This window comes from Phyllostomus hastatus, unplaced genomic scaffold, assembly GCF_019186645.2.
Source record: "Phyllostomus hastatus isolate PE091 unplaced genomic scaffold, TTU_PhHast_1.1 phas_contig_80, whole genome shotgun sequence".
NCBI lineage: Eukaryota > Metazoa > Chordata > Mammalia > Chiroptera > Phyllostomidae > Phyllostomus > Phyllostomus hastatus.
The window spans coordinates 953870-977056 of NW_025333960.1; the positions used below are offsets into that span (position 1 = coordinate 953870).

General features: G+C 48.6%; 1 protein-coding gene across 1 annotated transcript in view; it reads right to left on the reverse strand.

Annotated features, from left to right (window-relative positions):
* The window catches only part of EEFSEC (eukaryotic elongation factor, selenocysteine-tRNA specific), a 337743-nt gene that overhangs the window by 35697 nt on the left and 278859 nt on the right, over positions 1–23187 (reverse strand). Inside the window, exon 6 of the mRNA XM_045849702.1 lies at positions 12779–12935. Coding sequence (XP_045705658.1) covers positions 12779–12935 — 157 coding nt within the window. The remainder of the gene's footprint in view (positions 1–12778; positions 12936–23187) is intronic.

The window sequence follows — 23187 nt, forward strand, 5'->3', positions numbered from 1 at the left end:
TGCATCAGACTCTGAGCCAGGCACTTTACACATGGCTTCAGGCTGTTCTCTCAACAGCCTTTTGAAGAGCAAGCATTGGTCCTATCCTACAGACCAGACTGAAGCCAAAAGAGGGAAAGTGGCTGCTCCAAGAGTAATAGCTATTAATGAACGAGGCAGATTTAAACTCTCACTCCTGACCCTGATCTCTTTCTGCCCCTATCAAATGACATCTGAAAAATTCCTGGAAGGAGATGTGATCAAAAGTCCTCTGCAAAGTCACAGCAGTGGGGAGACTGTGGCATTTCCCCCCAGATTTTTAAGCTTTCTCTTTAATGTAACCATGCAACTTTTATAATGAGTGAGAGTGGTTTAAGAAAACACATGACACCTAAACATTTCTGGTTACTCCTCATCCAGCTGAGTAGACAGTCAGTAGTCAGACAGACTGCTCTATCAAGAGAGCTCTCGGGGGATGTGCAGGCAGTGACCCTGACCATTGAGCCCTAAATAAATGAACACTGGGCCAGCTAGAAGCCATGATCCCCAACTCACTAGCAGGCCGCAGCAGCACACTTGGTACAGGGCTGGGGACCCAAGTGAGCCACAGACAGGAGCTGCCTGAGCAAGACAGTGGCCACCTGCAGCTCTCTAAGTGCCATCTAAACTCAGCTGGGTCTGTGGTCTGGTGAGCAGGCCCCCAGGGAGGATGAAGGCAAGAGCAAGGTGAGCCTAGAACCCACATGTCAGAGTGCCAGGTTCTCTTTACCATCCCATCCTGCCTGGGTCCAGGTACTCTTGGACTTCTATACTCCACTGAGGTTTCATATTCAGACAAAATGCAGTCCAAACTCATCCTCCTCCACTGCCCAGCTATGTGACCTGTGCAGGGCCTCACTGAGACATCTGTACAGTGGAGACCACATGAAGCGCTATTTACAAAATCCTCAGCCTTGGATTGGTTCTATAATGGCTCCTATTGGTGTAGTGACCAGTATTATTGTTATTATCACTGCCTCACCTCCTCCTCTGCAGGTGTGACAGATCAGGAGGAGCACAACTCAGAGACTGGATTGATCAGAAACTAGAGGAGCAGCAGCAGCAGCAAATCCTAGGTGAGCCCTGATATCACCAGGCACAATGCTAGGTGCCTGCACACGTAACTTTTTTCATCCCAACCACAGTCTCTTTTAAGGAGTGCTGCTGTGCAGTGTGACCCAGAGTCAGAGGGTAAGACCTGGGGCAGGTGATTTAATATGCAGATAGTTCCCAACTCAGAGGGCTAGTACAAGAAGTACATAACTTAATTTAGGGAAGGCATTGAGAACAGAGTCTGGCAAGCAGCAATGGCTGAACTAGTCTGTGCTTAACCTTGCCCTATTGTCTCAGGCTCTCCTGAGCTCTAGCATTTGACTAAATGCTAAAGCAGTTCAGCCTAAGTGGGCTGTAACTGATGCCTCCCGGGGACCTGCCCTGCTGGTCAGGAGGCAGCAAGAGAAGGCCTGGGGTGGAGGCTACCTGAGATGACCCCTCCTCACCTATCCTTATACTTTACCCAATAGGCACTGAGTCACTGCAGCCCACCCACCCCACCCCTGGCCTGCTCTCCACCTGTCTACTACTCCAGCCTCTGAGCTGACTATTCCCCTCCCTGTGTACCACCCATCACAGCTTCCACCCTCTACTTAGAATGGTGGTTCTCAACTGGGGCCATTTTGACATCCAGGAAAATGTCTAGAGAAGTCTTCTGTTGTCACAATTGGAGAGGGTGCATGGCGGGGGGTGGTTGTTACTGGCACCCAGTGAGCAGGGACTGGACATGCTGCTAAACAACCTTCAGTGCACAGGACAGCCCCACCACAAGAAATAACCGAGCCCCAAATGTCAGTTGTGGAGAGGCTGAACAACCCTGACCTGACAAATGTCAGCCAGACATCAATCATGGGGTTCAAGGCCTCAGGTGTGAGGCCTGAAATTGAGGATGAACATTAGGAAAAGGATCCCCAGGTGCTCAACTGTGGTTGATTCACGTAAGACTTTGTTTAGAAAAAAGTTTCATTGCTTTAAAACAGTTCCAAAATCACCATTTTAAACACACAAAACTAAATGAGTTAGTAACATAAAAATCATTTAGAACAGTGTCTTACATATTATAATAAGCAATAAACATGCCATACTCTTTCTAGCCTCTGAGTGTTACAATACTGTTTCCTCTCTCCTGAATGCCTTTCCTCCCCTTTTTCTACCTGAGAAAACCCCCTCTCCTTCAAGGCCAGTTAAAGCCTTACTGTGTCCTACTCTACTCTGGAAGGGAAAGGTCACTCCATCCTCCCTGTCCAGATGGCCTATAGGGGACTAACAGTGTTTGTTACTTTCTGTAGTTATCTCCAACCAACTGGTGCTTCCCTGGGGAGAGGTGGAAACCAATTCTCTCTGCATTGAGGCCTGACTGGAGCAAAGTTGGGGTGGGGAGAACACTGAAGGCTTTGGGAAGTAGTAGCTTCTTCCTCTACAGGCCCTAGCTTAGCCCAATGGAACTTTGGGGAGGGGACAGACACCCCTGAATAGGGCCCCACAGAGCCATCTCTACCTCACTGCTGCCAGACCAGGGTCTTAATCATGACTTCCAAAGGGACCTCATAGTGCCTTCCTCTGCACAGGCCACAGAGGTCTCACGTGTGGGCACGAATACCCTGAACTCCCTTCATGCCAGCTATCTTTGGCCCATGGGCTGTCCCGATCTCCTCATTGACCCTCTTAACCATCACCTTAACCAGTGATCAGACCTACATCACCCACGATGGGCAAATGGAGATCACATGCATCCTAAGTGTGGACTAAGGACATGAGATCACACCTGTGGGCTTCCATCTACATATGTACAATAGAACCTAGTCATACAGAAACACTAGAAAGACTCTAAGAGCATGTTTGGAAAACAACCCACGTAGAATCCAAAAAATTGTCAACATCACGAAACGAGGAGACATGACAACCAAATGCAGGGTGTGTGATTTTTTAATGAATCCTCTATCAGAAAAACAAGTTTTAAAAGACATTACTGGGACAATTGGGGAAATCAGAAAATGGACTGTATCTTAGGCCATATCATGTTGATGTTCAATTTCTCAAGTGATAATTGTATAGTGGTCAAAGAGGAGAATGACTTAGACCTTAGGGGGCACATGTTGAAGCATGCAGGCATAACTGAGTTCTACACCTAACATTTAAATAGTTTAGCACACACGGATAAAGTAAATGTGACAAAGTATTAACAATTGTGAAATCTAAGGTTCAACAAACAATTCTTTCTACTTTTCTGCATGTTCTGTATGGGAGGATATAAAAAAGAAAAAATATGAAAAAAAGAAAAAAAAGTTGGGAGGAAAAACCCTCAAAATGACCCATCTTACAGATGGGGAAACCAAGGCTCACAAAGGTTAATATTCTATCCAGACCCTGGCAGGGTGGCTCAGTTGGGTGGAGCATTGTCCCATACATCAAAAGGTTGCAGGTTCAATCCTCAGTCAGCTGCCCTGGTGAATAAAATGCCCAGACCCCTTATAAGTTAACAGGTGCACCAAGACAAAGAAATATAGCCCAAATGAAAGAATAGATCAAAAATCCTGAAAGAGAACTAAGTGATGAGGAGATAGCCAACTTATCTGATAGAGAGTTCAAAGCCCTGGTAATCAAAATGCTCACAGAACTCTTTGAGCTTGATCCCAAAATGAAAGAACAAATGAAGGATACCCAAAGTGATATAAAGCAAAATATTCAGAAAACCAACAGTGACATGAAGGAAACCAGGACTCAAATCAACGATTTGGAACAAAAGGAAGAAATAAACATCCAACTGGAACAGAATGAAGATACCAGAATTCAAAAAAATGAAGAGAAGCTTAAGAACCTCTGGGACAACTTGAAACGTTCCAATATCCAAATTATAGGGTTGCCAGAAGGAGAACAACAGCAAGAAATTTAAAACTTATTTCCGCAAAAAAATTAAGAAAAACTTCCCCAATCTGGTAAAGGAAATAGACTTCCAGGAAGTCTAGGAAGCTCAGAGAGTCCCAGTTGGACACAAAGAGGAACACACCATCATTAAGTTACATTATCAATGAACACACATCATAATTAAGTTACCCAATATTAAAAATAAAGAATTTTAAAAGCAGCAAGAGGAAAGGAAAGAGTTACCTACAAATGAGTTCCCATAAGACTATCAGCTGATTTCTCAAACAATATCTTGCAGGCAAGAAGGGGCTGGAAAGTCATGAAAAGCAAGGACCTGCATCCAAGATTACTCTATCCAGCAAAGCTATCATTTAGAATGGAAAGGCAGATAAAGTGCTTCCCAGATAAGGTCAAGTTAAAGGAGTTCATCATCACCAAGCCCTTATTATAGGAAATGTTAAAGGGACTTATCTAAGAAATTGAAGAAGATCAAAAACTATGAACAGTAAAATGACAACAAACTCACAACTATCAACAAATGAATCTTAAAAAAAGAAAAACAATGAAAACAAAAACTAAGCAAACACCTAGAACAGGAACATAATCAGAGAAATGGACATCACATGGAGGGATTTCAGTGGGGAGGGGACAGGCAGGAATAGGGGCAAAAAGGTACAGGGAAGAAGAAGCATAATTGGTAGGCATAAAATAGGGAGAGATAAAAAATGGTATAGGAAATAGAGGATCAAAGAACTTATAGGTACAACCCATGGACATGAACTAAGGTGGGGGCATGCTGGAGGGTTGTGGGAAAACTGTAATAGCATAATCAATAAAATATACTTTAAAAATATCCCTGGTCGGGGTGTGTATGGGAGGCAACTGATCAATGTAACTCTCTCACATCGATGTTTCTCTCTCCCCTTCACACTCATGTCCTCTATCTAAAATCAGTACACATGTCCTCGGGTAAGGATTAAAAAAAAATTCAGGATTCCACCTCATGTCTGGCAGACTCCGAAGCTCACGTTCTTTGAAAATACCTGTTTCCAACTTCCCACAGCAGGCAGAAAATGCTGAGTGGGTACACCCCCAGCCTTGCCAACATCTTTCAATAAAAGTCAATATGGTCCTGGCAGCCAGCTAAAAACTCAGATGAAATCCCAAGGACAGGTTGTCCAAACAGAGTGTACAGTTATGACTGGAAGGGTGGGTGGGTGCAAGAGAATACATTTTTAAAGCAAAGAAAACCAATTTCATTCAAACCCCATAGGGAACATGGAACCTAAGAGACCTTGTCCCAGGGCCTGTTTATGGGAATACAACACCCACAATCTCAGGGCTCCTGTGGGCCCTCCCTTTTACAACACGATGAGTTTTAATTCTCTTTGCTGGATTTTCCTCTCAGTTGAATGGTATCCACAAAAGAGGTCCAGTTCCTCCTGGGGCCTTTGTGGTCCACTGGTCCAGTCATCCAACTCTTCAGAGCCTCAGTGTGCCTTTCAGGAAAATGGGAAGATACAGCAGGAGCAGGAGACTGCATGTTAAGAAGCTGGCATTAGCAGGCCAGGCCCAGTGGCCCACATTTGAGAACCGGAAGATTTCATGTAAAAATAGTTTCCCAGTCTGTCTTGAAAAACTAGAGATCTGATCATACTCTGGCCATGTTGCTGCCCCACAACATCCACCTGGAAGTGAATGGTGGCTGTCCACTGGGTTGTGGTGGTCTGAGCCAGTTGCCTGTCTGGAAGGGCTGTGCTTCTAGGTACCAGCACACAGCAAGTAGATCAAGTTATCTTTGTACACAAGCCTGTTATAGGCTCTCCAACAGCTCCTCTCTGCATTTGGGATAGGGACAAACATCTTCCTTCTGTTCACCAGGTCCCATGTTGTGGCTCCTGTCAGTCCAAGGTCCCATTATCTGCTAGCTCCCTGGGCCCAGCTGTCCCTGACAGGTGCTGATCTTTTCTGCCTCAGAGCTCTGCTCAGACTGCTCCTTTGCCTGCAGGGCTCCTACTTATTTTCTAGGTCTGGGTGCAAGGCCAATGCCTGGGGAAGCCTTTCTTTCCCCTGACTCAGTCAGGGTTGTGCTATAAACTCTCCTGGCACTTCACACATTACCTGCACAGCTTGATATGGTTTGCCAAAATACAAATCTTGAGAGATGTCTGCTGACCATCCATCTTCTCAGCTGCTAGGGGCTGAATTATGTCCCTTCTCAAATTCCTATGTTGAACTCCTAACCTCTTGTACCTCAAATGTGACTGTATTTGGAGGCAGGACCTTTCAAGAGGTAATCAGGTGAAATGAGATCACTAGAGTGGGCCTAATCCAGTAGGATTAGTGTCTTTATAAAAAGAGGAAATTGAGACATATACACGTACACACAAACAGGTAGGACCATGTGAGGACACAAGGAGAAGACAACCATCTACAAACCAAGGAGAGACACCTCAGGATAAACCTCAGTGAACACATGCTACCCCAAGTGAGGATGTGTGTCTGGTGGGTGAAAACAATGTACAACCCTAGCCACCATTTATAGACCCCCTATCCCGGTAAAGACACTGTGGGTGGGGATTATGATTATGTGATCTAAGCCTAACTCCCTCCCTGGAAATCATAATTACTCATCCCATGTTAGCACTGAGGGGATAGAGCTCTGACTGGGAAATGACCTGCTGAGATCAGAAAGGGCTGTGGCAGAGTGAGGGGCATGGGCTGCCTGACTCTGGAGGCCAATCCCTGTGCTGAGCTGGGTGACCCTCCAAGGAACTGGGCCAGCCCTGGTCTGGCCTGCCGACCTTACTAAACCAATGCCAGGCACAGTGATGCAGAAGGGGTGGTGCTGCCCTGCTGAGTGCTAAAGCCAAGGCAGGGCCCAGGGTTCTCTTTCCACAGCCAAGGTTCAGGACCTCCCTCCCCTGGCTGAGGCTCCATTTCCCCTGGCACCTTAAGGGTCCAATAAACAGCTGATGAAAGACAGATGAATGGAGGCTTGAGACACATCTGTGGCTCCTGGCACACAAAAGTGATGCTGTATACCCCCTGTTTTGGTTCAAGGGCTCTGAAGTGGACTGTCTCAACCTGAGTCCTATGAAAGAGGGCTGGAAGGACTGACAGAAGACCCAGATGGCAACACCTCTGTGTCCCTTGCTTCTGGTGGCCACTGCACCATACTCCTGGGGACTGAAGAGGCAGACAGAGACTGGGTATTTACTAGTTGTGTAGCTGTGAGCAAGGGTCTCAGTTTCTTTCCCTGCAGAATTGGACAAAGTGGATTGAGCAGAGGTGTTCCCTGACTTCCCAGTCCAGGCCTCTTCCCCACACAAGTGCTCTAGGCAATGCTACAGGGCCAGAGAGGACCACCAGGCACCTCCACAGAGGAGGGCATCTGGACTGGGCTTGAAGAATGGTAAGGGCAAGAGTAATGAGACCCTAGGAGAGGGCAAAGTGAGAATTCCCACATCCATGGTATAGGCACAAAAAATGGAATACAGTGCAGGCAGCTGGGGCTGGATCTGCACTCCTCACCCCATGGCCTTTCCCACTGGCCACGGGGTTCTCTAGAACACCACATATCTGATTCCAGCTTTCTCCACATGTGTCCTTCTCCCCTTCTCTCCCAATCCCTGCTTGGACAGCACATCCTTTGGGAAGTTTGCCCCGACTCATCCTCAAGATGGCCACTCTCCCTATCCTGTTCCTTGCCATGTGCCCCTATGGAAACCCACCACGTTCTGTGCCTTCATGTCTCCCAAAGGGAGGTAACTTGGGGCAGGACTCTATCAGAATGGTTTTGGCATCCCTAGCCCGGCACTGGAGTTTTCTGAGTTAGATGGACTGGTGCCCTCTCCTTTAAAGTTGTCTTTAAAGAACTAGAGCCCCCAAAGCCAAGTTATCAGCAGACAGCTATGTTGAATAAGTCTAATGACACTGGTGCCTGCCTGAGTTGGAGGAATTCCTGGGAAGGCCCACAGCAATATAAGCACCAGGCTTCTTGTCCTCCCATAGGCCTAGGTTCATCCATTTGTTCATTCCAGTCTGTTCCACTGAACTCCTTCACTTACTTATTTGTGTAAGCAACATTTCTGATTCCATGGAAAGTCACCCTCACTGTCTTGACAGACTATGACCAGGATGGTACACTGATCCCTGAACCCCTTGTGGGTGGGCTTAGGGGGCAGAAGGCAGAAGCTGAAGGCAGGAAGCCTAGGGACTCTCCTCAGAACACCTTTTGGAGGTGAGCAGGTGGTGGCTCTCCTGATGTCCAGTCACTCTCCTAGGGGCCATGTGGCAGCCTCCCTGTTCCATCGACAGTGACCTCACAGGCCCTCTGCTCAAGGGCCTGCCAAGCAGAATGACCCACAATTCCCTTCTCCCAAAGAGCCCAAGTGACAGCTACACTTTCAAACCATATAACCAATCCTGTCCATGGGAAACCAAGGCTGAGGGAGAGACTCAGGCAGGTTTTGGACTGGAATTCCAGCTCTGATGTTTGCTTGTATGGAACATGAGCAAGTTACACTGTTTATCCTCCAAGCCGTGGTTTCCTCATCTGTGAACTGGGGATATTCCAAGTGCTGGGGCTATAAGTAACAGCCAACCTTTCTGAGAGCTTCCTAGGGCCCTTCTCTGATTGCTGTCATGGCTCCTGAGTGTTGGCTCCTCCTGAAAAGCAGTATATAGAAGTTCCTTCTGGGTTATTACTGGATGTACAATTCCTTTTATTTAATAACAAGAAACTTTATTGAATTACAAATTTTAAAATGCATCACAATTTAAATGGAAGTACAATTCTACAGATTATTTTCCTCATCTGTCTAGAGTCCATTAAATTGTGATTAGTAATTATTAAAATATTATTAAAGATCATGAAAATTTGATGACCCTAAATGGAAATTAGCAGTATCCATGTCAGGGTTTGATTGAGAATATGGCCACACCACACAAGTTCCTGGCACATAGGTGAACTCTCGGCAGGTGGGGCAGGAGAGCCCATGAATATGATAAGGCCACAGCTATGGCTTTCAACGGCTGTGGGTCTTAATCACTGATGCTTTGGCTTTTCTGAGGTAAGGGTCAGCCTGCAGCTCTGTGACATGGTCATTCACCAATGAGGAGCAGCGATGCCCATCACACCAGTAGTACTTGGGCCCTAGAATTTTCCAGCAACAAGGCTGCAAGCCCTGTGTGCACTGTGTGCCATCCCAACTGGAGTGTTAATGCAGACCATACACAGCTCTCCCCAAACTGGCTGGTCCTGGAGCACCTTGTGGGAGATGGACCACTTGCCATGAGTTTAGGCCACTCAAAAAGCTTGCTGCATCCTATTGAGGAACACATAACAACCTACTGGTCATTTTAGGGTTATAGACAGTGTTTCAGAAGATGAAATTGTGTCCACATGTTCGCCATCACACCTGGAGTCAATCAGCAGTGACTTACAGCTATCAAAAGTGACAATTCCATTCATCCTCATTTGACCCTTCTCTGGGTGGATGTCATGAAAGAGGTTGTTTCCTCTGCACAGTGGATGTGCACGGCTGGCAGGAGCTGTTGTCCCAGCCCACCATCCAGGCTGCCTCTCACAGTAGGAGCTGGTGTCTGGGGCACTGACACAGAATGGAGGGTGGGAACAGTAGGGAGTGCTGGCCAGGGTGAGCCATATAGCCCAGGCTAGGCCACTGTACTTTATCAGCTTCTCAGCAAGGGGGTGTCTCCAACTATGTGTGTACCCTCTGGTACAGTGCCGAGCTTTCTGAAGCCCTGATGGCTTTCTAGAGGCTGACTGGGGAGGGCAGGTGCTCCATACCCAGAAAGATTGTGGACAAGGAACACACTCCTCTGCTCCCCAGGCCCACCTTGAGGTGCGGATAACAAGACCCAGCTCTGATATAAAGCACCTGGCACTGAAGCAGCACTTGGGAAGCACAGTGATATGATGACACGTGCAGGAGTAAGGTTTGTCTGGAGAAACCTCATCTGCCTGGCAAAGTCCTCCAAGTACTCTCTACCAGCACTGCTACCCAGAGTGTCCTAAGTCATGTCCAAGAGCCTCCCAGCCTCACAGAGGCAACTTCATTGAAGAGAACAGTTATATAAAATGTGATGCTTTTCAACCTTGAAGTCCCCTAAGACTTTCTGTGAAGGCTCCTTGGGTGTCAGAATGAGCTATCTTTCAAGCTATTCTAATTTCCAAGAAATCTTCTGGGGAAGCACTGGGCCAGGAAGCAAATATCAGGACCCTTGTTTCTCAGGCCTGTGTGTACAGCTCCATAAAACACTATTTGCATATTACATTTCAGCTTCTACTCCTGAATCTAAGGCCCAAGTGTCCTTCCTGAAATTTAGGCAGGAGTCATTATGGGTCAAACCCAGGCAAAGGCATGTTTTATTTGGTTCAGACAAATTATTTTTTAATCAGAAAGTTTTTCATAAAAGTTAAATCAGATAATATTTGATCCCTGGCCCTATATTCCCATATAGCAAGTATTGTCTGGACCAGTCCTAACCAGTCACTATCACCTACCACCTGGCCTCTTAAACACCTGCTTGGACCTGCCAGCATCTGGTCTTGACACCAAGGTCTTGACACCAAGGTAGAGGACAGAGAGAGCTTCTGAGCCTGGAGGCCAAGGGGTAAGTGGAAGGATATCCAGAGGGCTCTCCAGTCTGCCTTCCCCAGCTGGGTCACCCTGAAGAGCCAGCAGGGAGGCCGGTAAGCTGTGTTTGAACCCAGCTGCATCCAGGAGCCAAGAGCTGGGACAGGCCCCTTGAACCACTCCCTTCTCTAGGGAGCCTTAAACTGTGTAGCAGCACAACCCTAGGCTTTTTCATCTCAGCACTCCAAACTTGCAGCCACAATGGTCTATCCTCCTCCACCTGGCACTGGATGGCTTGGGTTTACTGAGGAGTCCTTCACAATTAAGGCACTTCAAAAAGGTTAAAAGTAATTCTTTATGGGAGGAATCAGCAGGGAAAAGACAAGCAGGAGGTGGGGGTGTGCAGTGGGGGCGGGTGGGATGAAGGAATCTGACCAGTTATATTTAATAAAAAGCTTAAAAGCCACAAACAGGAAGCAGACCTATTAAACAGACAACATTGACCTAACAAAGGAATGTGAACTTGAGTTGACTGAAGCAGTGTCACCATATCTGCTCTCCTTTCCCTCCCAGCACCCAAGGCCCCCAAACAAGCTTCCTCCTGTGTTTTGCCCTGTTCTGGGAACACCCCCAACTCTGAGTTTGCCTTGTGCTAGAAGAAAGGGAGCTGAGGGAAAGGTCAGCATGATCCTATCTACCTCAAAAGAAGCAAACAGATATGCTCTCCCCTCTGTTTGTATCAGCAGAGCCCCAAGCAACCTGGGGAAGAGGAAAGTGCTCTGAAGTGCAGCCCCTCCCTTCACGCAGCTCTGCTCTTGCCCTCTCAACATCCTGAAACCTTCTTTTCCAGAGCGCTCCTAAAGGTGCTGGCCCAGGGCCCTGGGGACTGAGGCCTGTACAGTGCCTGGCTCATTCCCTATGTGTGATCCCCTGGAGCCCACAGCAGGACACTGGGGGTCTCAGTTTGGCTGAGATGAATACTGGAGCAGCTAAGCACTGGAGTGGGTAGAACGGGTGCTTGAAACTCAGTGTTAGAGCTATATGCTCACAAGAGTGTGTAGAAGGATTCTCTCCATAGGGTGATAAAGCTCAGTCCCACCTTGACAGGGCCTCAAGGCACAGTCAAACAGCAAAGCTAAGCATGCAGGGAAGCAGGCCTCTGGTGACCAGAAGCTTTAGGAAGGATTCAAGAGGCAAGGCTCCAGCCAGGCTTTAGGGAGAATACAGGTGCTGGCTTTGCCTGGTGAGTTGCCAGGGATCAAGGAGTCCTACTTCCTAGCTGAGGCCAAAGTACTACCCTATCTGGAGATTTTACTCAAAAAACTACCCATACATCTCCACACTCACGCCACTCCTGCTCAATGTCTTGTCCTCAAACACACACCAAGCTCATCCTCACCTCATGGTCTTCTCACTTGTCTCCCTCCCTCTCTGCAGCATGTTCTTCCCTAGGTATTTGTGTGGCTTCTTCCCTTCCTTCAGTCAGGCCTCCACTCCACTGCGACCTTTTCAGAGAGGTTTTCTTTGACTGCCCTGTCCAGACAGCACACTCAGTAATCCCCTCTCTGATTAATTTTTCCAAGTCTATCCTGAGGATTCCTCAGTCTATCCTCAGTGTGTCCATGCTTATTCCCTCCCATAACCACAGCACTATGTCTGGTACGCAGTAGGATGTCAGGAAAATGGGTATGGAAAGAGTGTAAGAGTGACGGAAAATCTCCAACAGCTCTATTTCCAGTAACAAACACTCACCCTTAACCCCACCATGGACAAAGCCCAACTCAGACCAAGGAGAAGCTCAGCAGAGGCTGCTGGTCTTGAAACGAAGTGGCAACTCACATTTTGGGAAATCCTACCTGCTTACTAAGGCAGTCGTCTCAATCACCAACTCTCTCCCTCCAAACCACCTGTCAGATCAGTATTATTATCCCTACTTCACATAGAAGCCATGTGACATATCTAATGTCACCCTACATGGTCACAGTGAAGTAAGAACTCACAATCAGACCTTGACCCTGGCTCAGACCAGATGCTGACTCCTCACCAGCCTCCTCCAGATTGCAAACTGGCTTTCCAGCCACAAACTGGTGGGACCAGAGGCCACAGTGGACTGAGCTCTACACATCAGCACAGACAGGCCTAGAACCCTGAGCCAAGGGGCACTGTCAGGGCACTGTCTCTGCCATTTGTCCATGGCCTGCCAGCACCCGAGAGCAAGAGAAAATAACCATACTCACCAGGGATGTGAATCTTAAACTTGCCACTCTGGCCGAAGGAGCTGTCAATGATCCCTAGCTCCCCAGTGGACAGTTGCACCTTGAGCCCCACAAATTGCTGGATGTTGGTCTCCTTTTTGAATAGGGAGCGGCCGATCACACTGTAGTTGTCTATTACCTGTTCCCACACACCCAGCCCCAGAGAGAGAAAGAATCAGTATGTGCAAAAAAGGCTAAAGCCAAGGCCCACCACACCCTCCCAGGTGATCAGTCCATCTTAGGGATAATGGAAGGCACTGAAACCATCATGATGGCTGGCCCATTGCCATTGTCACCACCCACCACCTACAGAGGATAGGCTGTGTGTCAGGCAGGGGTGAACACTTCATGTGGATCAATACACTTAACCCCATGGCAGCAACATGAGGGAGGCACTTTCTCCATTTTACAGATGTGGAAATAGACTCAGCAGAGTTAGGGTATTTGTCTAAGGTCACAGAGCTCATAGGGCAGAGGTAGCTGAGAATCCAAAGCCACCCTGCCTACATTTACCTCTGTGGGGCTACCATACCCTGCCTGCCCCCAGCTCTAGCCTAATGACAGCTAGTGGTACCCTCCTCATGAAAGTTTTACTGATACTGTGGGCTGAGAGCATGTCTACTCCTGAGCCTGCATCTAGGCTTACCAGAGCCCTCCTTATCCTCTTTCTCATTTCCCCTCCCATGAAGAGCCTCTGAGAAGCTGGTCTCTAGAGCTCCCCTACTACATGTACCATATTTTTGCCCAGAGGCTCCCTTCATGGCCTGGCCTCCATCTATCTCACAATCCCACTGCCCCCTCCTCTATGATGCCCTCCTGTCTCTATCTCAGCAGAAGTCCCATCTCCCCAGCTCCCAAGTGTTTGTGCTAGGCCCTCTGCTGCAGAGCTCACACCTGCTTGTCTCTTGGTGGAGGCCCAGGAAGAGAGGAGGAACATACATGTGTATAAAAAAGTCAGCTACGAACAGCCTTGATTTCATCATGAGCTGATCTTGGACCTTCTACCCAAGGGACTGAGTGTGGGAAAAGTTGAAGTACTACTCTCCCCATCCTAAGTCCACTCGAAGCTCAGATACTCCCTTCAGGAAAGAAGGTATAGCAAGAAGACCCTGACCACGTGGCCTCCCTGTCCTGCTCAGCTCCTTTCCAGGGCCTACACTAGAAAGCTGCTTAGCCTCTGTGTAAAAGAGAAGAGATGTGTGTGTGTAGATGTATGCATTTTAAAGACCAGACCTTTCCCTAGATGACCTTAGCAGGGTTGACAAAATTTCTTTCTGCAATTTTCTGCTCTTTGGGCCAGGGCCTATGCTTCACCTGGCCTCTGTCACACTGGGTCCTGCATGAGGGCCACATGAGGAATTGGGGAGTTCCTCCTGTTCTCTAGGCCCCATGCATAGGCCTGGGGTCTTTCTGGAAAAGGGGTCTGGCTCATGTAGGTGCTGGCATGGGCAACAGCAGGGAGGCCACAGGTGTTGCCAGTAGTGGGATCTGCTGCTTCCACAGGGCTCCCTTTGGAAACTCCTGGGAACTCCTGTAAGCTGGGTTCCCAGGAGTTTCTGCTCAGCTTCAGAAGCATCTTGCTTCTGCCCAAGATTCATCTAAGGGCCTCAGATGGATTATTTTGAAGAGGAGAAGTTATCTCATTTACCCTAAAAACCTTTTTGAAAAACATATCCTATTCTATTTGATTCACACAGCCAGATAAAAGCTACCTGCATTCCTCCTTTCCCAGATGATGGATGAATTGGATACAAATAATGATAATAATCATTTCTACTCGCATAGCCCTTCATAATTCACCAATCTCATCCCCACACCTGAACTCCTCCTCATTCTTCTGGACTTGGCTCCAGCAGAGCAACCCTTGCAGGCTGGGGCTGATGTGGGCTCTGCCCTTCCTCTCGGCCCTGCCCTGTTTGAGGGCACTGCTGCTCCCACTGCAGCAGGTGCCCAGCAAGACTGCTGAGTGAACTGAATGCAGATGGTTCCTTAGACCTGCAGGACAGCAGAGTCAGGACAGATTATCACCAGCCCCAAATGCTTTCCCAATTTTCCCAGCTCCCAGGACCCCAGCACCCTGGGAGGCAGGGCCCACCCATTCACATTCAGCAGCCCAGAAAGGCACAATAGGTGTTCAAGACTCAATGGCTCATTCCACATTCCCCATGACTGAAGGCACTCATTGCCCTTTCCTGTCCTCAGCTCATCCTCTGCTGCTGAATGAGGGGCTCCTCATCCCCCAGAGTCCTTTAGCCTCTAGGAGCCCCTCAGTCCTTCAGTCCTTCCTAGTCCCTCAATCCTTAGTGCCCCATCAGCCCTAAACCTTCAAAGCACCCTTAGACCCTTAGTCCTTCAGAGCCCTTCAGCCCCTCAACCCTCAGTGTCCCTCAGCCCCTCAGTTCCCCAATCCTCAGAGCCCCTCAGACCATCAGTCCTTCAGAACCCCTCAATCCTCAGAGCCCCTCAGCCCCCAATTCTCAGAGCCCCTCATCCTCAAAGCCTCTTCAGCCTTTCAGAGCCCCTCAGCCACTCAATATTAAGAGTCCCTCAGCCTATGCTCACCAAGGCATTAGGGGTCTCACTGACCCACTGAGCACCTTTGTCTACAGGGTTTCCATTCCTACTTCAGAGAGGGCAGAGCTGAGCTCAGAAACAAGACCTGAGTGGGCTGCAGCCACCCAAGTCAGAGGCACAGCAGAAATGCAAACTCAAGTCTGATGGGCCTTTGCAAAGTAGAGCAAGACCACAGCTGACTCATGCCAAGCTGGAGAAATGGAAATTGGATAAGATGTAAGACCTCTCCTGGCACTGCAGCTGGCTGAGAAATGAAAAAGAACAGTGTTCCCACAAGGAGCTTCCACCCTACTCAGAGAACTGCCTTCTAAAGGCACTAGTGGGACCAATCAAGCAACAGAGACAGGTGTTGCCTCAGAGAGCATTCATAGTACAATTCTGCCTTTCTTCCACTGTTAGCCTGCCAGGTACATGGCATGCAGCTGAGAACAAATCAAAGGTCCTATCCTTTGAACACAAAGGAATTCATGCATGTCCTAAGGAAAGGTGATGTTTACAGTCTCCTCTGTCCCACTGCCTGTGGACCGTGCATGGCAGAGACAGGGTGCCCTATCTCTGTGCCAGCTCCTAGTGTCCAGCAAGGGTCCTAGTCAAGGACTTCGTGACTGCAGTACTCCCACAGGCCATGACTCATTGCACCCTGTCCCCTCACCTCACCCCATTCTTCTACAACTCTTTGGCTTGTCTCTGTCTTCAGAGTGCAGAACATTCCTTGACATATGTCATACCTTTATGTGTTACTCTTCATTGCTCCCAACCAGGATACAAGGTCCATGAAACAGAAACATGACTCTCTGATCCATGGTGTGTTCCCTCACTGGATGCTCCATGAATGCAGGAGTAAATCCCAAATGCACACCTCACATGGTTGCTGGGACATGTGCAGTGCTTGCTCATGTCTGTGGTCTTTCATTTTTAATAGCTTCATTAAGGCACAACTGATATACAGTAGCATGTACATATTTAAGGTACATAATTTGGTAAGTTAGGATATATGTACATACTCATGAAACTATCACCACCATCAAGCTACTGAACATATCTACCACATTCCAAATTCCCTCATGTCCCATTATCACATTTCCCTCCCTCTGGCTCTCCCATCCTCTTTCCAGCTCAGCTTGGGCAGGCCTTCCCTTCAGGCAGCTTTCCCCATAACAGACCCCTCCTGCCCCTAGAGTCTGGCAGTTTTGTCTCATCATGGCAGTTCTATCTCATCACTGACAGCTGGCTTGTCAGTCTCCCTCACCAGACAGATTGGGAGTTCTGTCCAAATAGTCCTCACGCTGACCCATGGAAGGCCCCAGTAAATATACACACGCTATGGAGGTAAGGAGGGAGAGATGGGTGAGAGAAGGTGGCTCTTGGCTCTTTGGGGATAAATGTAAATCGTTTAGGTGGACATGTTGTTGGCAGATGTGCTCAGCGAAGAGTGAGCCAGCCCACCTGCTCTGGGCCTAGCTATCTCACACACCCAATGCTGGTCTCAGGCTGAAACACACATCGCCTACTGGTTGGCCTTCCCATGGCCTGGCACTGGGCTCCCTGGTACCCAGAGCCCTGGGGTGGCAGATATGCTAACTATTACCAAAAAGACCTTTCACAAGATGTTTCACTGCATCTCCTCTCTGCACCTTCCTTTCTTTAGGTTATAAAATATTAATTTAAAAAGCTAAATGCCACAGAGACAGCAGAGGATCCATCTTTCCCCAAGCCAGGGTCGTGCAATGAGGGCAGACTAATTTTATTAACTGCAGGGCAACTTCAAAAGGCTTCAGGGCTTTCATGGCAGACAGTGAAAACCCCAAAGTTGGTTTAAGTGCCACATAAACACAGGCCTAGGGCCAGGAAGTAGAGGGCTCTCAGCACTTCTTGTTTACATTCTCATTTGACCAAGTGGACCAGTGGGTGGGCTGTTGGGCAGGGGGCCTGTAAGCCTGTGATGCCATTCAGTTCACTGACCTACATTACCACAGTATTTTTGTAAGCATCAGGATAAGGTAAGGACTGAGCAGGCTTTTCATGACCTAAGGATGGCTCAAGGGGCTCCTCTTGCTGCTGGCCTCATAGTCTCACTGGTGCTAGAGTGGCAGTTTAGAAAGGTTCAAAGGGAGCATCTCTGTCATTCCTGTTCTCTTGTCTTATAATTTGTCCAGAAGACACAACAGTGCTGCTTGGGTGCTCCTGCTACCTTCTGTGTCTTCAATTCCATTTGTGGATCAGACAGTAAGAAAGGGAGGCTGGCCTTCAGCATACCATTGGGAATCTGGCCTCAGGAACTCTGGGGTACCATGCCCACTGATAGTCACACTGTTGTATTCCAGCAGCCAGGTGAACCCTTTTCAGAGCCAGCAGCAGATGCTTCCTTCCTCAGACTCCAAGACCTTGACTCTGCTCTCCCACCTGGCCTGCAGCACATGAAAGCCACAGGTGTCTTCAGCCATATTCTAGGAGAGATGCCTCCACGGCTTCTCTCCGAAAAGCCCTGTAGGGACTCAGCAAGGTTAAGAGATTTGCCCAAAGTCACACATTCCATTTTCTTACTGCTTGGTATCCCAGGGGAACAATAGCCAAGGGAAGGCAGAGGTTTGGCAGCAGTGAATAAGCCCAGCCATGGCATTCTCCATCCCCTTGCACTCACTCCTCTGAGCCAGGCTGTGACTGGCTGGACCCTAGCTGGCTTGCAAGTCTGGTTCAAGAACTATCTGCTCAGTCCTAGCTCCTGAAATCCCAAGTTCCTGGAGGAGCTGATCCCCAAGTGCAGGGACCCAGCTCCCACAGGCTGTCTACAGGAAAGGAGACAGGGAAGGACAATGAATGGAGCATGGCCACAAGATGTGGGAACTGCGGTGGGCCCAAGGACCTCACTCTCAAAGGAAGCTATGCCAGCCCAAATGCACCACTGTGATGTGCACTGTAGGCCACACACAGAAAACACGAAAGGCAAACGGTTTCCTGGGCCTCCAGTTTCCTCACCCAAGAAATGAGGTTGAAGGGTGAGCTTTCCCCATCTGTGATCTGAGTAACCAGCTCCAGTATAGGCCTCTGTATTTAGGAAAATGTGGTATACTAGAGACAAGAGAACACAGGGTAAAAGGTTATGAGAATGGGGTCAGGTATGAGGAAAGATGAAAGGAGCTAAAAAGCATATTGGAGTGCTGTTATCCATCCAGACTTTAAGGTTTCACAGCAGACAGGTGGATTCCAGATGGCATGGTGAGTTCCTGCTTGCATAGTGGGTCAGAACTAGGGCTCAAAGACCTACTTCTCTGGTGGCCTTGAGGACTCTGACCCCTGTCTTAACTTGTGTGGGCCTCAGCTCCCATCTATAATGTGGGGAAAGAGAGTTTCTATGAGTTCACATGGAGCCTCAGCTTCCCCACACTCCCTCAGGGTTCTCCTAGCTGCATCATGCAGGACCACAGGGCACTAGATGGGGTTCTGTGCACCCTACCCCACTGGCTACTGTCCCACAGATATGAGCAGACCTTGCTGGGTGACACAGCACTCTTCCATAGCACCCTGACAATCACACAATCCCTAGTCAGAGGCTGTGGTGGGAGCAGCCCAGATGAAGCCTGTGTGCGGGTCTCCCAGCACAGCTGCAGCTTGCCTGTACCAGTGGCCCAGTTGGAAGTGGGGGGTGGGAGTGTCTTGAAAGGCAGGAGCTGGCCTAAGCACATTTCTGTATCCCAGAACAAAAACTTTTCAGAAATTACTGGGGGCAGGGTGGGTGCTAAGAGGGGACTCATCAAATGTCTGCTGCATGAAACCTCATTGGATTGAAAGCCTAGTTGGGAGGGAGACGACAGCCCTTACTGCTGTAGGCAGTGAGGCCTCCATCTCTGGAGAGCTTCAGGAAGACTAGGGGTTATCATTTGTCCTGGATGTTTAAAGAAGGAGACTGGGGAAATGGCTTTCCTCAGCCCTATCCATCTCTAGAATATGTGTGTGCATACACATGTGCAGTAGTTAGGCTTCTCTCCAAATTACAGACTCTTCATACCAAAGGAGAGACCTTAGGGATCAGACACCAGCATATCCAACATGGGAAAACTCTCAGAGAACAACTGGAGGTTTTTCATCTTGAAATCAATCATTGTAATGTCAAACCAAAGGCAGTGCATGCAGGATTTGCTCTGTCAGCCTTGCTCCTGGGGAACAATGCTGAAATGGGGCCAGCACAGTTACAACAATAACTCTAAGAAGGGACTTTCACTGTTTGAATGAATAATTTACTTCATTTACTAGCCTTCAGTCATTGGAGCAGTCACTGGTTGCACATGGAAGCCAAATGCTCACTCACATGCCAGGTGAGTCCCCACTGTCCCCAGCTTTTGAGTGGGGACTTGGCTGCCTTTGCACATAATTATGTCATTACATGTGTGTGTCTCTCTCAGAGCCGGGCTCCCATGATAAGGCTGGGGAAATGCCCAAGTTCCAAAGCAACTATTCTAATTAAAATTGGAGAAGTGGCACTAAGGAAAGAGGGTTGGTAGGCTGTAAAATGGAGCCCTGAGCCAGGTCTGCTGTGGGGAGGACTAAAATGAGAAAAGGGGTTGGGAAGGTCCTGACTCTTCCAGCTCTATGACAAGGAACTGGGCAAAGGATTTCTCTGAACCTCAGTTTCTTCCTCTGGAAAAGGCTGTTAGGATTAAAGGTGTTGATGTTGACAAGAACACGTAAGACTTGGTAGCAGAATAACCACCCAGAGAAAAGACTGGCACAATGTCAAACTGGGAGAAGCTAAAATGAAGCACCATTTGGGACAGAGGATATTCTAACATACCCTCAAAACACAAGATAGAGAGACTTACCAAACCTGTTGAAGGAAAGCAAGGATGCTAACACATACTCAGCATAGACTACCTGCCAGGGTCTGCCCTCAGGTTTTCCCTCATACCCCAGCTTCCACCCCTCAATCAAAGTCCTCTCCAAGGCTCCCTTCAAATGGAATATTGACTCTTCCAGGGCATGTGAAGGCCACCAGGCTTGAATAACTTCCCAAAGAATCCCCAACATAATGATGATGTTCTAGTACCATTCATTCTTGTTTGGCATAGGAAACATTTCACCAAGATAAGCCTTTCCCTCCTCCCAGTGCAGGGTCATGGCAAGCCAAGGCACTCCCCTGAGCCTCAGTGTGCTCTCTTGTGAAACAGGACAAATGCATCTATCTCCAAGGTTTTTGTGAGGAAGAAATGAGATTTTGGACATGAAACTATGCTTTCAGCAAGAATAGCTCACTGCAGTCCCTTAGGGTGAGCCCAGACAAAGAAATTAGCCTTTGATTCATCTGATTTTATCAATTGAGATCCAGAGACCCATGGTAAGGAGACCTAGGGTGGGCCAGACTCTGGGCAACACAGAGGGCACCTACCCTGGGAGGAATCTGCCTGCCACTCCCCACAACCAGCTCTCAGACTAGCTAGGGCTGTTTTTCTCAAACCTGGGCCAGCTTCCATTGAGCAGGCGCTCTCTCCATTGGTGACAAGCCCTGCTTCCCAGCTCCCTCCACACTTAAAACCTGCCCACATTGAATCCCTCCTTGTTTCTATTTTCTGTCACCGAGGCACCCATGCAGGTAAAACTCATCAGTGGCTGATCACAAAGTACCAAAGCACGGCTTCCAAAGGCAGCTGCTTTTTCATATAGAAAAACCGAAACTAACATTTTACTGAGCATTGACTTGTGTATTACCAGGCCCTACGCTTGGTCCTTTGCACATGTGGTTTCATCAACTCCCTTCTATAGCTCCTTTAAAGAAGAAACAGGTTCTTCAGAAGAAGAGGATAGAGTGGGGAGGAGGAGATGTGTCCAGAGTCAGGCCAACCAGTGCCTGCTAAGTGCATTGGTCGCCAGAGCCAGCTCTTTCCACCACATCGATCTGCCTTGACCCTGTGTCTATATATAAACAAAGAAAAGGCAATTTCCAAAGGCAGGTTAACAGGACCTTCAGCAGCCAAGCAAGACTCTTAGCTATTGACAGTGACATCTGTAAGGGAGGAAAGAGGGTTAGGATTTGGGCTGGGGCCGGAACACTAGGACAGCTATCTGATCTTATCCTCAAGGAGAGCATCTTCGTAGGCTCTGCTCCAGAGGCACCTGTCTCTTCAAGTGGCCTGGGAGCTGACACAGCCTTGGGGAAGCAAGGGGTAGCCAAGTGGGCCAAATGCTGCTTCTTCGGGGGAATGGGATGAAGTTGTCCACCTGGGGCCATCAAGTCTGCCAGATAGTCCCTGTTCAGGAAGTATAGCTCCTCCTTACCAGGGGCAGTCACAGAGCAGCCTGAATCCCAGCCAGCAAGCTCCTGGTACTCTTGTCCCACTTAAAAAGCCATGAGTAGTACAGGGGGCAAGCCAAGAGCCAGGAGGCAGTGCTGATTCCCACTGCAAAACCAGCCAGTGCTCCTGGTGGTGTCTGCCTATTTACATTTGGTTTGCTGGATGCCACAGGCTCCTCTGACCCAGACCTAAGGCTATCTTGTGCCAATAGGTACCAAACCCAGGATGACCAGCACTCCTGGCCTGATCCCACAAAGGGGGGAATAGGGTGCCAGCTTCTTGCCACCACCCCACCTGGGAACCCAGGTGTCTGCACCATGAGGAAAGTCCGAGTAAACAGCAATGAAGATACCTACTACTGCTCAGCAAGAGCCCATCCTATGCCAGCTACAACACTCAGCATCTTGTATGGACTGATTTCCCTTCCTTATACTATCCCATGAAATAAAGGCTATAGCCCCCATTCCTCTGGTAAGGAAACTGAGGGTAAGAGAATTGCCCAAAGTCCTATACCCTCAGGAGGTCCACCTAGCAAGTCCTGGCACTCTGGCAGACTGGCTGGCTGCAGCCTGAGCTCCCTGTAGCCTTGACCTACAGATACCACCATGATTGGCCCTCTCCTTTCCTCCAACACTGGCCTCAAGGAAGCATTCACTTGGCCCTACCTGCCTGCCTTCCTGGCCTGCCATATCCTAGCACCCACAGCTGTCCTGTCACTAACTTCATATGGCCAGCCAGCCATGGTATGCTAAGGTGTGACCATTGTCTTTGTCCTGGTGGTGAAGTAGGCTAAAAGATTTTTGAGTAAGAGCTGGGAGGAATACCTTTGTTTTGTAAAAAGTGATTTGGGTGGAGCTATGCAAGCTGCCAGGGCAGGGAGTAAGGAAGAGTGATGGGAAGGTGACTGATTGCCTGGGGTGTGGCAATAGTAGGTGTGAAATGGAGCAAGCAGAGATGCAGAACACTCACAGACCTTGGCGCTGAGCCCTCATGTGCCCCATTTCTTTTCACATAATTGTTACAAGTGAGAAAACAGGGCCCCACAGAGTGAATTTAGTGATGGTCAGATGACTCAAGTCAACTCAAGGCACTAGAGCTCAGGGTGAGACTAGAAGGCTAGGTGAGAGGGGTGAGACTGGGGACCTTGAGTGGACAGCCTCCCTGTAGACTGCTCTGCTGGCTCTACTGAGTATTTCTCTAGCACAAGTTAAATAGAAGGGCCCAGCCTCCTTTCACTCCCTACTGTGCAGTGTATCTCCTGGTTGGGGTTAAAAAGTCTGGCTTGAGTAGCTGGTCCTGCCTGTCTCTTGGAGCTCTTGTCACCTGCCCTCTGGCTGCTGGGCACCGTAGGCTGAAGGTCTTTTCCCAAATGGCCAGGGCCAGGCATGGCAGCTCTATGCTCCTACAGAAATAATGCCTGGATCTGGGAAGACTCTCTTTCACGTCCTTCCCCCAAACTCTCCCCCTGTGGCCCCAGCATCTGAACAGTGATGAGGCACAGCTCAAAGGTCATTGGCTCTTTGTGCTTTCCCT